This window comes from Humulus lupulus, chromosome 8 (genome assembly GCF_963169125.1).
Source record: "Humulus lupulus chromosome 8, drHumLupu1.1, whole genome shotgun sequence".
Taxonomy (NCBI): Eukaryota; Viridiplantae; Streptophyta; class Magnoliopsida; order Rosales; family Cannabaceae; genus Humulus; species Humulus lupulus.
Window position 1 is genome coordinate 93,319,903 of NC_084800.1, and position 14,849 is coordinate 93,334,751.

At 37.5% G+C, this 14,849-nt stretch overlaps 2 protein-coding genes across 2 annotated transcripts; both read right to left on the bottom strand.

The window, feature by feature from the left end:
* Positions 1 to 4,356: 4,356 nt before the first annotated feature.
* On the bottom strand, positions 4,357 to 6,131 carry LOC133795819 (uncharacterized). Its single transcript, XM_062233274.1, has 4 exons — positions 5,874 to 6,131; positions 5,687 to 5,829; positions 5,173 to 5,584; positions 4,357 to 5,070 (listed from the first exon to the last, which is right to left on the bottom strand). The coding sequence occupies exons 1-4, from the start codon at positions 6,129 to 6,131 to the stop codon at positions 4,357 to 4,359; spliced, it is 1,527 nt and encodes a 508-aa protein (XP_062089258.1).
* A 103-nt stretch (positions 6,132 to 6,234) lies between these two features.
* Positions 6,235 to 8,241, bottom strand: LOC133795820 (uncharacterized). Its single transcript, XM_062233275.1, has 3 exons — positions 7,755 to 8,241; positions 6,456 to 7,627; positions 6,235 to 6,252 (listed from the first exon to the last, which is right to left on the bottom strand). Exons 1-3 carry the CDS (start codon positions 8,239 to 8,241, stop codon positions 6,235 to 6,237), a joined length of 1,677 nt encoding a protein of 558 aa, XP_062089259.1.
* Between the last annotated feature and the right edge of the window lie 6,608 nt (positions 8,242 to 14,849).

Sequence of the window (14,849 nt, forward strand, 5' to 3'; positions counted from 1 at the left end):
TAAGAACAAAGATTATGTTATGTGCTCGTTTCCTTAGCTCTCTCAATGATCTATCAGTAGAAACAATCATATCATGCTAGAGTAATTCTAACAAACCACATGACTCATATGCAAGTAAAGACAACCACACCAAGTGTCAAGTGTCACAACCAATTGCATCAATCTACTACCGACATGATAGAAAAATTGTGCGATTTTTTGACATCTAATGTGTTTCCTTCACCATCTAAGCATCCTACCAAACAATAAAATCATCGACATGATAACTAAATTGTTTGTATGGATCTTAGTATTAATTGTGATTGACACGAGAGAAAAATAAATAATAAATCACAATGTTCAATAAATGACACGAGAAAACTTACGATAGGTAAGCATAACACATTCAATCTATAATTTTAATCCCATAATCATCAAATAAGGTCAAATGTGATTATTTTTAACAAAATTTATTACCAAAATAGTCACAAAATATTAGGTAATAATCATCATAGTTAATGCGCCAATAACAATCAATAATTTATCACAAATTATCCATACTATATGTCCAAATATTACAATAACATGATTTAAATAATCACAAATGACATATATAACAAAATTATGGAAATCAAAACAAGATTGACCTTGTATGAGATTAAAATAATCAATGAGATTCCAAAATTTGTTACCTTAGACTCACGATAGGTGAGTACATAAGCATCCAAATTTGTTACAACCTCACAATTTTCAATATCTACGAATATGAAATATTGTTTCAACAAATTATAATATTAAAATTATGAATATTTCATATACACAAGTACAAATTTAATCAATAATTGTGAGAACATGCATGCTTCTAAGATTATGAAAATAATTATGTGAATCAATAAAATGTTTCATAAAATAAACTTTTAAATCACATAATTAAATCATAAACAAATATATTATAAGCCATGCATTTACTAAAATATTGTGATAACAATGCCAAAATTGAGAAATTAAATTTAGAGTCAAATGGTTTGAAAAATTGGCCCAAAACTGCCTTTGTACTCCAAAAACGACATGTAGTCTGGGAAGAAAAACGACATGTAGTTTGGCAGAAACGCCATATAGTTTGGAAGGAAAACGACATGTCGTTTTGTTGCTAGAAAAATGACAATTTACACTGAAAAACGACGTGTCATTTTCTCAGGTCGTCCCTGACCTTTAGACGGGTCGGATTAACCCGGAAGCCGCACCAGTCTTATTTTGACCTCCGGAGCTCTGTTTTCGACGCTGTTTTGGGGGGTTTTGCTCCAAATTTCATTTTCTATTGAACCATAACAAGTATTTGGCCAAAACATTGCTTACAAATCGTAGTATGGAAAACCCAATTTTGTTTGAAAAAAGTTTGAAAATCAGTAAAACTATGGCCAAAAGTTGGTTCAATAATCACCAAAATATCACCCACAAGTCATACACATGATAGATAAACTCAATGCAATATTTATTTGAGGTAAAAATCTTTATTTCGAAATTTGAATTTATCAAAATTATAATACCATAGAAATCCAAAAATGCCAAAATTATTTTTCACAAACATAAACTTGATAGCCTCAAATCCATAATGAGAAGGCTCTTGATAAAATTGTTGAAAATAATACACGTTAAGTGTAAACAATCAACCAAAACAACTTGATGAGAACATACCTTTTATATGAAGATGCTTTTGGAGCTCTTCCAAAATCTCCAAAACATGTGTAAGAGGACCAATGGCAGCTACCCTAATCTCATATTAACATTACTACCCATATGTCTCCCATTCCAACACACTTAGCCACATAAATAGTTCAACCACAAGGATAGTTGAATGGATTGATGGGCCTTTGTCTGTAGAGTCCCAGAATGTTTACTTAGGAGCTAGCTAGTAGTAGTTGTGGTATTTTAGATTTCGTGGATTTTGGTTCAAACCAGGACTTAATTGGAAACTCCTAGCAATAGTTATGGATTTTATAAGTTTAACATATAGTTTAAGAATATTAATTATGACATAAGATTTGATTAATATTACTGGTTATAAATATGATATTTATTATAACCTAAGGTTTAGATAGAGCCAATAGGATTATGACACTTGTCATATGCATGATTATTAATGAATTATTATTTTAATGATGAAATAAGGGAATATAAGACTTAGTCTTCACCAGAATCTGTTAGGGTCGTAATTTGACTCAGTCAAAGTAGTTATCCAACCTTAATTATGCTGAAAAAGTGCAATTACGTGTTTAAAATAATCACGTATGCCGATATATCGCAGCACTAGAGCCGATATATCGCCTGACGCTGAATACGGAAAACACGTTGACGTTGCACGATCGTACGAACGGAGGCTCGGGATTAGGGTCCAGCCAATATATCGCCCATATTATCATTATTTTTTTTATTTTTGTTTTAATTTTTAAAAACACCTTTGACTCCTTAGACCTACCTCTGTTAGTTTTGACCGAGTCTTCAGCCTCTGATTGACGAAAAATCAATTATCTTCAGTTAAATTCATTATTTTTATTCAAATCAAAATGGGGTTAGTTTCGCTCATTACCTCTATAAATAGGACCTAGTACCCATCCCTTTCACTTACTCTTCAACTGTGATCAGACTCCAAGGTACTAGTGAGACCATAAGAGTGATACACTTGGGTTGGGAAAGAAAAAACTTTATCATTCTTAAGCTTTATCAAACACTTGGGAAGTAAGGATTAGAGTATTTCGGTATTGGAGTTAGGCCAATCCTTGAGGTCAACAAAGGTACCCTTATTCTTAAGTTCTATTCTTTTGATTCCTTAGTTTCTTTAGTTTTCATTCAGGTTCTAACTTTTGATTGGTTTTATGGTTAGGTTTTTAAGTTCTTTGAACTTAAGGTGTCTTTTCGGTAAGTTTTCTCTTGGTGGTTTAGTTCTATTATTTTCATCTCTTTCCTTTAGAAATACTCACTGTTCTATTGCTGGTTTTAGGAGTATTCCAAGCCCCGCATTTGTTCTCATATCCCGGTTTTGGTAAGGAAAATAGGCTAGATCTTGTATGTTTGTATGATATGTTATGCTTTTATGTTATAATATGTTATGTTATGATTTACCCTACCTCAAATATTAGACACGGGACGTAGATGGGTTATCATACAATACATGTGATCTAACCTACCTTAAATATTAGACAGGGGACGTAGATGGTTTATCACATGTCATAATGGCCATTATTAGTATAGTCTTATATGGAATATGTTATAATATGTTCATAGTATATGTTATAATATGTTTATAGTATATGTGATGATATGTTTATTACATATGTTATGATATGATTTTATGTGTATGTTTATGTTGTTAGTAGTTTTTCCTTGCTGGGCATTAGGCTTACTCCTTTTCTTTTAGTATGATGCAGGAAAATAGATGCAGAGGCGGAAGGATTCTTGGAAGCTTGGTGTGTGTATGGAGGTGAATGGAGTGGATGGGCTACGTGTCGATTCAAGGACAACATTATTTTTAGTCTCTTTAAATTATATTTTTATGTATTTTTCCGCATTTAGCTTTGTAAACAATTTTATTAAAAGTTATGTTTTATTTTAAAACAATGAGCTCATTCATGTATTACAAATATTATTTTTTAAAGTTTTCAATAAAGTTATGAATTTTCTTATGTATGTTTCTTCAAAGTTGTAGTTATGTCTAGTAGGTTTAATGACCTAAGTTTTATAGATAGTTGGGTCGTTATAGTTGGTATCAGAGAAACGGTGTATTTTACATGAAATTCTCCTTCATACACCCGCTCAAGCTCCGAATCTAACCGCCAATGTAAGTATTTATGTTTTAGTTATTATGTTTATGTGTTATAGCTAACATTTTAGTCTTATGTTTTCAGTTAAGATATGGATGGAGCTTTATCATATAACGATATCTGAGCCATTAAAGCCTTAAAAAGGATTAGAGAACCAAGAAATACCATAAGAATATTGGAGGGAATCACTCAGAGATTTCTTTTATTCCATAATCAAAAAGTTCATCTCCAAGAAACTAAGCAAATAATGATGAGAGCTACAGAGCAATATATTTTAGTAATTAGGCTTTTTAGAGATTTTCATGTTGTAATTGTTGCTTTGGAAGAAATATGGGAGACAATAGATGTTGAGGATGAAGTACCACCGGCTATGAGATATTATTTTCTCATAATTAGATTTACATCTAAGATGGAATTCCAATTCACACAAGAACAAAAGAATAAAATCTTTACCAATCTTCCAAGAGGAATTTTTTTTTTGATAAGAAGAGAAATATATTCTACAAAATCAAACCAACTTACAAACTGACTGTTTCAGCAACTAAAAAACAGACCAACTTTACAACAATTGAATAAAATCAACCATACTCTTCTCACCGGCCTTAAGTTTAGAACTCCTAATATCAAGTAATTTGGCTTTCAGCCCCAAGAGAATCAAAGAATTCAGTTTCGAAACAGTACAAGAATAAGACTCAAATATACACCAGTTCCTATTAGACCAGATGTAGTATACTGAAGCAGCAAGAACAACACTAATCTTTTGTAGTAACCCCCTAGGTCTCCCATCCATCCACTTCTGCCAGTCTGAGTAATTAGGAGGCCATATCAGTTGCCCCAACCAGGACTGAACTTGATTGAGCACCTGCTGAGAAAAAGGACACCTAAAAAACAAATGATCATGTGATTTCCTGTCTAATTCACAAACAGGACAAAGGCAAGACTCAAGAGGAATATGGCATTTAATCAAGTTGTCTCGAGTAAGAAGGTGACCTAAAATCGCTTGCCAAAGTATAAATCTGTGCTTCGGTAAAGATAGCTTGCACCAAACCACCTTATCATAATGAACCTTCTCTTTGTGAACCAGTTGCATATAAAGACTTGTAAGATTCAACTTATCTTTGGAAATTGAAGCCTTTAATACATCATGAGAGAAATGATCTCTCAGCTTAATAAGTTTCCTCCAGTACCAGCTAACATCAGTTTGAAGATTATAAGACCAGAAACTTTGCCCTTTGAGATAAATATTGGCTACCCATTTGAGCCAAAGAGAATCCTGTTTAGAGGACACAACCCATATATACTTAGCCATCAATATAATATTCCACTTATATCCTTCTTTAAAACCAATCCCACCCAAAATTTTAGGCAAACACACCTGATCCCAAGATGATAAATGCACTCTGCTACAACAGCCTTTTACACCCCAAAGAAAATTCCTGCATAATCTATCAATCTCTTGAATAACTCTTTGAGGGAGCAAAAATATACTCATCCAATAAGTCCTAATACCCAACAAAACAGAATGTATGAGTTGAGATCTCCCTGCAAAAGAAAGGTGTCTACTAGACCAAGAATGCAATCGATTTTGGACTTTTTTAAGTATTAAACCATAATCCTCAGCCTTCCATTTAGTTGGTCTAAGACATAATCCCAAATATTTTAAAGGGAAGAATCCCTCTTCAATCTTCAAGCTGTCTAAGATTCTTTTCCTTTCATCCAAGTGAATTCCACCAAAATATATGTGAGACTTAGATAAGTTCACAGCAAGACCAGAAATCTGACTGAACCTTCGGAAACCATCAAACAAAATCTGAACTGAAGTATAGGAGCCTTTACAAAAAGCATGAGATCATCCGCAAAGCAAAGATTAACAAGATTCATGTGTTTACAGAGAGGATGAAATCTGAATTCCTTGTGCTGGGCAGCTAGAATCAGTAAACGAGTTAGATACTCCATGATCAATACAAAAAGTAGAGGAGATATAGGGTCTCCTTGTCTCAATCCTTTCATCCCACTTAACGCTCCATGAAGTCTGCCATTCAATAATAAAGAATAAAAAGCCCCTTTCAAACAGACCATGATCCACCTTATGAACCGACTAGGAAAATAATAGGCATTCAGTAAATCCTCCAAGAAATACCAGTCAACAGAATCATAAGCTTTGCTTAGATCTATCTTAACCAAACATCTCTTTGAGATATTCTTCCTAGAATAACCTTTGAGAAGATCTTGAAGTATGAAGATATTATGGGCCAACGATCTTTGCTTAATAAAAGTACCCTGATTCTGATGAGTAAGAAAAGGCAGAACAGTAGATAATCTCACACATATCATCTTCGAAATACACTTGTATAAGGTGTTACAACAAGCTATTGGTCTATAATCTATTGCTGTGGATGGAGAATCAGTTTTTGGAATAAGAGCTATAATTGATCTGTTAAGTGACTTTGGCAAGCTGCAGGAATAAAAAAAACCCAGCACAACAGAGGCTATCTCATCCCCCAAATCTTTCCACATATACTTGAAAAATCCCGAACCAAACCCATTCGGACCAGGACTTTTAACAGAATGAATACTAAACATGGCCATTTTAACATGCTTCTTCGAAAAAGGCCTAATCAAACTGAGTTGCTGGTCTAAACTTAAAATATTACCAACCTTAAAACCCTCCAGCTGAATCATAGTAGTGGTAGAGCTAGGACTACCCAGAAACCCTTTAAAATGGTTAACAAAATGCTTAATCACATCCTCATAACAATCAACAATCTGGCCATGTTCATCCATAAAAGCAGTGATTCGATTAGTAGCAGATCTCTGTTTTAAAGTTGCATAAAAATAAGCTGTGTTGTCATCTCCATATCTCAGCCAAGTAATGTTGCTCCTTTGCCTAAGGAAGCTCTCATGCATCTTAGAACAGTGATTAAACTCTGTACAAGCTTCTTGTTCTGCTCTCTGTAACTCTATAGATTGGGGCTGCTGTTGAAGCAAAAATTGAGTTTGTTGATATTTTTCCTTGGCTTCAAGATATCTATCTGTTATATCCCCAACTTTCCTCCTATTAAACTGAACCAACATTGAATTTAATATGTTCAATTTTTGACTAATTCCCAGCAGATCAGAACGGTAACCTTTAGTACACCAACTATTAAGAACAATCTCTTTAAATTCCTCATGTTTCGTCCACATGTTGAAGAATTTAAATGGTTTCACCCCTGAAATCTGACTAAGAACAGGTTTAATAACACAGTAACAATGGTCAGAAATAACGTCCCAGTTAAAATGAGCCTCTGAATTAGGGAAGGCATCAGTCCATGCTTCATTGCCGAAAGCTCTATCCAATTTGGAAAAAATGCGAGACCCTTCCTTCTGTTTATTAGACCAAGTGTAATGAGTGCCAATCCTACATATTTCAGACATCAAACAGTTAGCTCTCCAAGTACAAGCATCTTCCCTTTCCATGTCAGTTATAGATCTACCACCAATTCTATCATCAAAATAAAAAATAGCATTAAAATCACCAGCAACTAGCCAAGGTTGGACAGGAAACCGCAAAGATTCTAAGGCTTGCCAAAGTCTCTTCCTCTCCTCAATTTGGTTCCTACCATATATTACTGTCAAGCAAAACTGCTTCAAAACTCCCATGATCTTCACAGTACAGTGAATAAACTGGTCTTCCACACCAAGAACTGAAATTTTAATGAAGTCCTCTTTCCAAACCAGCAGAATTCTCCCCTCTACAATCGGGACAGAGTAATACTTCCAATCCCTAAAAACAGAATTCATCATGTCCTCTATTTTAGAACCCCTGAGTTTTGACTCAAGAAATGCCCCTAACCCAATTTTATTGGACCTACAGAAATCATAAAGAGATTTCTGTTTATTCCTATTATTAAGACCTCTAACATTCCAGCATAGCATATTTCCTCCTTCCATTAGAAGTTTTTTTAGTGATCTTACCATGTTTTGGAACCTCCAATTGGCCATCCTTTAACACACTATATTGATTATTCTTACTAGGTTGGGCTTCCTCGTTCATATGCTTAGCTCCACTCACTCTTTTGGGTGTAGTCCAGACCTGGACCTGATCTTCTGTAGAAAGACTTGTCTCCTTCACAGTATCAACTAATGTTTCCTTAGTGATCACAGGTTCTGCTGAAGTCGAGACCATTGTATCTGGGACTGGTTCAGACTCAACCTGCTTGTGTTCATCTACCTTCTCTAATGCCTCTTCCTGTTCCTTCTTAGGTTGCCAAACTAACCTCTGTTCCCATCTACAAATAGAAGCAGCATGCCTAAGACTTTTACAAATCGAGCACTTAGTAGGCAACCATTCATACTCAATAGTTTGCTCAATCAGTTGACCACACTCATTCAAGAAACTGATACTATGGGGAAGTTTATCAGATATTTCTACATCCACTAGGACTCTAGCAAACTTCACCATTGATCTATCTTTAGTTATTTTATCAATCATCATGGGTCAACCAATGGTGCTCACAAGAGCACTCAAACATTTTGTTCCCCAATATTGAAGACCCAAGTCGTGTAATCTAACCCAAACTGGAATCGATTTCACTAACCTTAACGTATCAATGTCGGCCGACCATGGCCTTAGAATAACTGGCTTCCTATAAAAGTGAATCACTCCAGATTCTAGAATCAAATCCCTAGTCGAGATATCCCGAAATTTAACAATCGTAAACCCTGCATTCATCCTAGCCACCCTTTCAATGCCAAGTTTTCCCCACATTCTACGAATGAATCCTTCGAACACTGCTATCGGTGGGTTAGCTCCGAGCACAATGCAAACTATAGCTGTATTCCAAAAGGATGCCTGCTCTTCGATTTCCTCCAGATCCAATTGAGCTATCAGTTTCCCATCCCTGAGCATAGGTTCCTCATAGGACAATTTCACACCATTTTGCTGCGTGAAATTATCCCGAAATTGAGTCCACTTATCCTTGGCCTGATCTTGAAAAGTTAATTTGTCTCCATCCTTCGCCTGAATGGACTCATCCAATCTGGTCCTCTCATCAATCTTTACATCGTTAGCATAATCTAACCCATCTTCTTCGACAACCTCAGTGAATTCAGCCACAGTATCCGTAAAGACTTCCTCAACCACTTGTTCAACACTACAACTCTTAGATGTCACCTCTTCAATATTCAATCCCTTAGATGAATCAATCCCAACCGCTGAAGATGAAAAAACTAGCTTCTGAATTGCCTTCTTACGTTTCGACATGGAGAGGAAGAGAGCAGTTCTCACGCCCTATCCAAGAGGAATTTTTGTGGCTCACGAAAATGATGATTATGAAGAAATAGATGATGATATGTTAGATGAAGGATCTGATGTAGAAGATCCAAATTTTTAGAATAGATTAGTTTATTTATTTATTTTATTTATTATTTTGCCTTTATGATTGTACTTAGTGAAAACTGTTTTTCCAAATTAATATCATTGTTTTTTTGATGACATGTATGAGTTTGATTTTATTTTTGCAATCATAATAAATAATAAATTTAATAAATAATGACTAAGTTCGGTGAGGGTGGATACAAATCAATGAACCAGGTTCTCTATATTGAGAGATAGGGGGCCATAGTAGTGGGACCGATTTTACTGATCCCAGCCCTCCTTCAGTATAGTTAACTTTGGAACAACGATGAGTTTCGAGCCTGAGAATGAAGTCATATAGGATAATTAGAAACACACTTAGAAAATAATAAAGATGGCTTGTTTTTCTAAGTTCATAAACACACCCTAATTATAAAGAAGGATTAAATAATTCTTTTAATAAGAAGTCATAATTAATAGGTCCGAGTTATGTTTGCTTAGATTAAGTTTTTGCCTTAGAGCCTATTAAGGTAAGTTCTAACATGTTTTTCTTAACTGTTAGAACTTTGCTAAAGATATCGCTCTGAAGATTTGCTTGCACCAATGGAAATGTACCCAACGTCGCCCCTGAGATGAATGAAGCCCCTCAAGTTCGCAGAAGGGGAAGGCGTCCAAATGCCAACTGGAATGTACCGTCGCCATCGCCACCGCCAGTTGATAACACTGCAGAAGTTACCAGACTACGACGCAAGTTGAGGAATTACTGTATCAACAGCGACAGCAGGCTCAGCCTCAACCTTCACCTCCGCCGCAACCACAGCCCCAGCAAATGGCTCCAGCACCCCAACAAGTTGGTCTTAATGGGGGATGGTCAATTGCGAACTATGCGCCATACCCAGCTCAACATATGGAGCCTATCTATGAGCGGTTTCGTGAGCAACACGCTCCAAACTTTGAAGGGACAACTGACTCCTTCGAGGCAGAAGAATGACTTAGAAATGTGGAGCCAATCCTATCACACATGAACCTCGGCAACGCGGACCCCATATCCTGCGTTTCATCTCTGCTCAAGAAGGATGCAAGAATATGGTGGGACCTAGTACAACAGACTCACGATGTCGCCACCATGAATTGGACCAGATTTGTGGAGCTGTTCCACAAAAAGTACTACAATTCAGCTATCATTGCTTCAAGGGTCGAGGAGTTTTCCAGTTTAAAGCAAGGAAACTTGACGGTAGCAGAATATGCTCGGCAGTTTGACCGATTAGCTAAGTTTGCATTTGAGATGGTTCCAAATGATTTTCTGAGGGTGAGCAAGTTCGTTAAAGGACTTTGACCAAAGATCGAGCTAGGGGTTAAGCTAGGAAACCCGGGGAATACTACTTATGCCGATGTTATAGAAATGTCAATAGAAGTAGAAAGGCTTTAGGCAAACATTAGTAAAGAGGAGGCCAGTAAGCCTGAGCCTAAGTAGCAGGGTCAACCCCAGAATGGTCGGAACAACCACAAAAACAAAAACTAGTAGTCCAACAACAATAACGGTAAGAAAAGAAGGCATCCTGACAACAAGCAGTCCGACAATGATAAAAGGGCACAAACAAACAATGGAGGCAATAAGCCGAGTTATGTAGAGTACCCGCAATGTGCTAAGTGCCAAAAGAAACATCTTGGTGAGAGCCGCGCAAACACCAAGGGATGCTATAACTGTGGTCAGGAAGGACACCGAAAGAAAGATTGTCCCCAACTCAAGTTAGAGGGGAAAAAAGATGATAAGATGGTTCCTGCTAGGGTTTTTGCTCTCACCCAAGGAGAAGCTGACGCTAGCAATAAAGTAGTGACAGGTCAGGTTTCTATCCTCCATAATAAATGTTATGTATTATTTTATTCGGGAGCCACTCATTCCTATATCTCATTAGGAATGATAGAGAAATTAGACAAACCTTGTGAAAAATTTAAAACTAGGTTTGTAACAGAATTACCTTCGGGTGAAGTAGTCCTATCATCACAGATAGTACGAGGCATACCGATCAAGATAGAGGATGTAGAACTAGAAGGAGACCTGATAGAACTGGAGATTAAAGAATTCAACATGATACTTGGAATAGAATGGCTAGCAAGGCATGGCGCAACCATCGACTGCAAACGTAAGCAAGTGCTGTTCGAGACAACTGACGTCCAGAGGCTATGCTTTATAGGAAAGGTTTCAGGTCTACGTACACGGCTTATTTCATCACTTAAAGCTCAGAAGATGGTAGAAAAAGGATGTCAAGCATTCTTAGCTAGCGTTACGGATGTGGTAAAGGAAACACCACTAAGGTCAGAGATGTGCATATTGTAAGGGAATTTCCAGAGGTATTTCCTGACGACTTGCCAGGATTGCCACCGATGCGGGAAATTGACTTCATAATCGAGCTAGTACCGGGCACCGAGCCTATCTCCAAGGCACCATACCGGATGGCACCTACGGAACACAAGGAGTTAAAGACGTAGCTACAAGAACTATTAGACTTGAGTTTCATTAGACCGAGCCATTCACCATGGGGAGCACCTGTTTTGTTTGTAAAGAAGAAGGACGGCAGTATGCGGATGTGCATAGATTACCACAAGCTGAATAAGGTGATGATCAAGAATAAGTACCCGCTACCCCGGATTGACGACTTGTTTGATCAACTCCGAGGAGCGACTGTGTTCTCAAAGAATGACTTACGGTCCGGGTATCATCTGCTCAAGGTACGGGAATAGGATGCTCCTAAGACAACTTTTAGAACTCATTATGATCATTACGAGTTTCTAGTCATGTCTTTCGGTCTTACCAACGCTCCAGCCGCATTTATGGATTTAATGAATAGGGTCTTTAAGGACTACTTGGATAAATTTGTTGTAGTTTTCATCGAAGACATCTTGGTGTACTCAAAGGATAAAGTCGAGCACGAGAAACATTTAAGGTTAATCTTGCTGCGACTAAAGGAGCATCAGCTTTACGCCAAGTTAAAGAAATGCGAATTTTGGCTTTCACAAGTAGCATTTCTCGGCCACATAGTATCCAAGGACGGGATTGCTGTAGACCCATCTAAAGTAGAGGCTATGAAGGATTGGCCAAGACCAAAGAACGTGTTAGAAGTAAGAAGTTTTCTGGGATTAACAGGTTATTATCGAAGGTTCGTAGAAGGTTTTTCTAAGATAGCCACTCCGCTCACCAACCTGACTCGGAAGCAGCAGAGGTTCAACTGGAATGATAAGCGTGAAGAAAGTTTCCAGTTGCTAAAGGATAAGCTATGCTCAGCACCAGTACTTTGTGTACCGACACCCAACGATAAGTTTGTAGTCTATTGTGATGCATCGAAGCAAGGGTTGGGTTGTGTGCTGATGCAGAATGACAAGGTGATAGCCTACGCCTCAAGACATTTGAAGGAGTACGAGCAACGCTATCCAACTCACGATATGGAGTTGGCAGCAGTGGTCTTTGCATTGAAAATCTAGCGCCACTATCTTTATAGAGAATGGTGTGAGATTTATACGGACCACAAAAGCTTAAAGTATTTCTTCACTTAGAAGGAGCTCAACATGAGGTAGCACAGGTGGTTAGAGCTAGTAAAAGATTATGACTGCGAAATTTTATACCACCTGAGGAAGGCAAACATAGTTGCTGATGCGCTAAGTAGGAAGAATTATGGAAGTCTAGCATCATTAGCTGGAATAGAAAAGCCACTACAACAGGAGTTGATCAATGCTGGAATAGAAGTAGTCATTGGTAAACTGGCTAACTTGTCCATTCAGTCAAGTCTGTTAGAAGATATACGGAACAGGCAAGAGCATGATGACACGTTAGTAACACATATAAATGCAGTTAGAGAAGGGAAGGCCACTGATTTCTCAATATCAAGTCAGGGGTTATTAAGATATAAGGATCGGGTATGCGTGCCAAACGATCAAGGGATTAAGGTGAAGATTTTAGAAGAAGTGCACAATACCCCATACTCAGTTCACCCAGGGTCGACCAAGATGACTCACAACATCAAGGAAATGTATTGGTGGCCAGGTTGGAAGAAAGATATAGCGAAGTACGTGTCTAAATGTTTGGTATGCCAGCAAGTGAAAGCAGAACATCAGCGGCCTGCAGGCTTATTGCAACCGCTTAGTATTCCAAAATGGAAATGGGACGACATAGCCATGGATTTCGTGACGGGTTTTCCTTGAACGAATAAGCAACACAACTCGACTTGGGTAGTAATAGATAGATTAACCAAGTCAGCTCATTTTCTACCTGTCAAGACTTCATACAAGGCTGAGCAATACGCATATATTTATGTTCAAGAGATAGTAAGACTGCATGGAATCCCCAAGACAATAGTGTCCGATAGAGGATCGATGTTTACATCAAGATTTTTGAGAAGCTTGCAGCAAGCTATGGGTACCAAGTTAAGTCTTAGTACGACTTTTCATCCTCAACAGACGGTCAGTCCGAGTGTACCATACAAATTTTAGAAGATATGTTGCGCGCTTGTGTACTTGATTTTGGAGGATCATGGAGTAAGTACTTGCCACTGATAGAGTTCTCCTACAACCATAGCTACCAGTCAACGATCAGGATGACACCTTACGAGCTACTTTATGGAAGGTGGTGTCGATCGCCGCTACATTGGGATGAGGTAGGAGAAAGGCAACTACTTGGACCCGAAGCTGTTAGAGAAGCTCAGGATGCAGTAGCGTTGATTAGAAAGCATATGCTCGCTGCTCAGAGTCGTCAGAAAAGTTATGCGGATGCCAAGCGGCGTGATGTGGAATTCAAAGTCGGAGATCAAGTTTTCTTAAGAATATCTCCTATGAAAGGTGTGAAGCGGTTCGGGAAAAAAGGCAAGCTTAGTCCCAGGTTTATAGGTCCTTTTGAGATACTGGACAAAGTGGGAGCAGTTGCATATAGATTAGCCCTACCGCCAGCTGTAGCAGATAGTCACAATGTGTTCCACATCTTGATGTTGCGTAGATATGTGTCAGACCCATCTCACGTCCTCAAGTATGATACGATAACACTCCAGAAAGACTTGAGTTACGAGGAACAACCGATTAGCATCCTAGATAGAGGGATGAAAGAATTACGGTCTAAGAGTATTCCGATAGTCAAAGTCCTATGGAGAAATAGATCTGAACGGGAGGCAACGTGGGAGTTGGAGGAGGACATGCAAGCTCAGTATCCGGAATTATTTGGTAAGTAAATTTCGGGGACGAAATTCTTTGTAGTAGGGGAGAATTGTAGAGTCCCAGAATGTTTACTTGGTAGCTAGCTAGTAGTAGTTGTGGTATTTTAGATTTCGTGGATTTTGGTTCAACCCGGGACTTAATTGGAAACTCCTAGCAATAGTTATGGATTTTATAAGTTTAACCTATAGTTTAAGAATATTAATTATAACATAAGATTTGATTAATATTGCTGGTTATAAATATGATATTTATTATAACCTAAGGTTTAGATAGAGCCAATAGGATTATGACACTTGTCATATGCATGATTATTAAGGAATTATTATTTTAATGATAAAATAAGGGAATATAAGACTTAGTCTTCACCAGAATCGGTTAGGGTCGTAATTTGACTCAGTCAAAGTAGTTATCCAACCTTAATTATGTTGAAAAAGTGCAATTACATGTTTAGAATAATCACGTATGCTGATATATCGCAGCACTAGAGCCGATATATCGCCTGATGCTTAATACAA

Bases quoted from the DNA above. Each gene is read 5' to 3' on its own strand.
- LOC133795819 (XM_062233274.1), bottom strand. From the start codon at position 6,131: ATGATATGTGTGAGATTATCTACTGTTCTGCCTTTTCTTACTCATCAG. The intron at 5,585-5,686 runs GTAAACACATGA...TGGTTTCCGAAG, and splicing joins ATTCAGATTTCATCCTCTCT to GTTCAGTCAGATTTCTGGTC. The intron at 5,071-5,172 runs GTGTGTTTGCCT...TCCTCTAAACAG, and splicing joins ATTTATCATCTTGGGATCAG to GATTCTCTTTGGCTCAAATG.
- LOC133795820 (XM_062233275.1), bottom strand. From the start codon at position 8,241: ATGGTGAAGTTTGCTAGAGTCCTAGTGGATGTAGAAATATCTGATAAA. The intron at 7,628-7,754 runs GTAAGATCACTA...AAATTGGGTTAG, and splicing joins ATTGGAGGTTCCAAAACATG to GGGCATTTCTTGAGTCAAAA.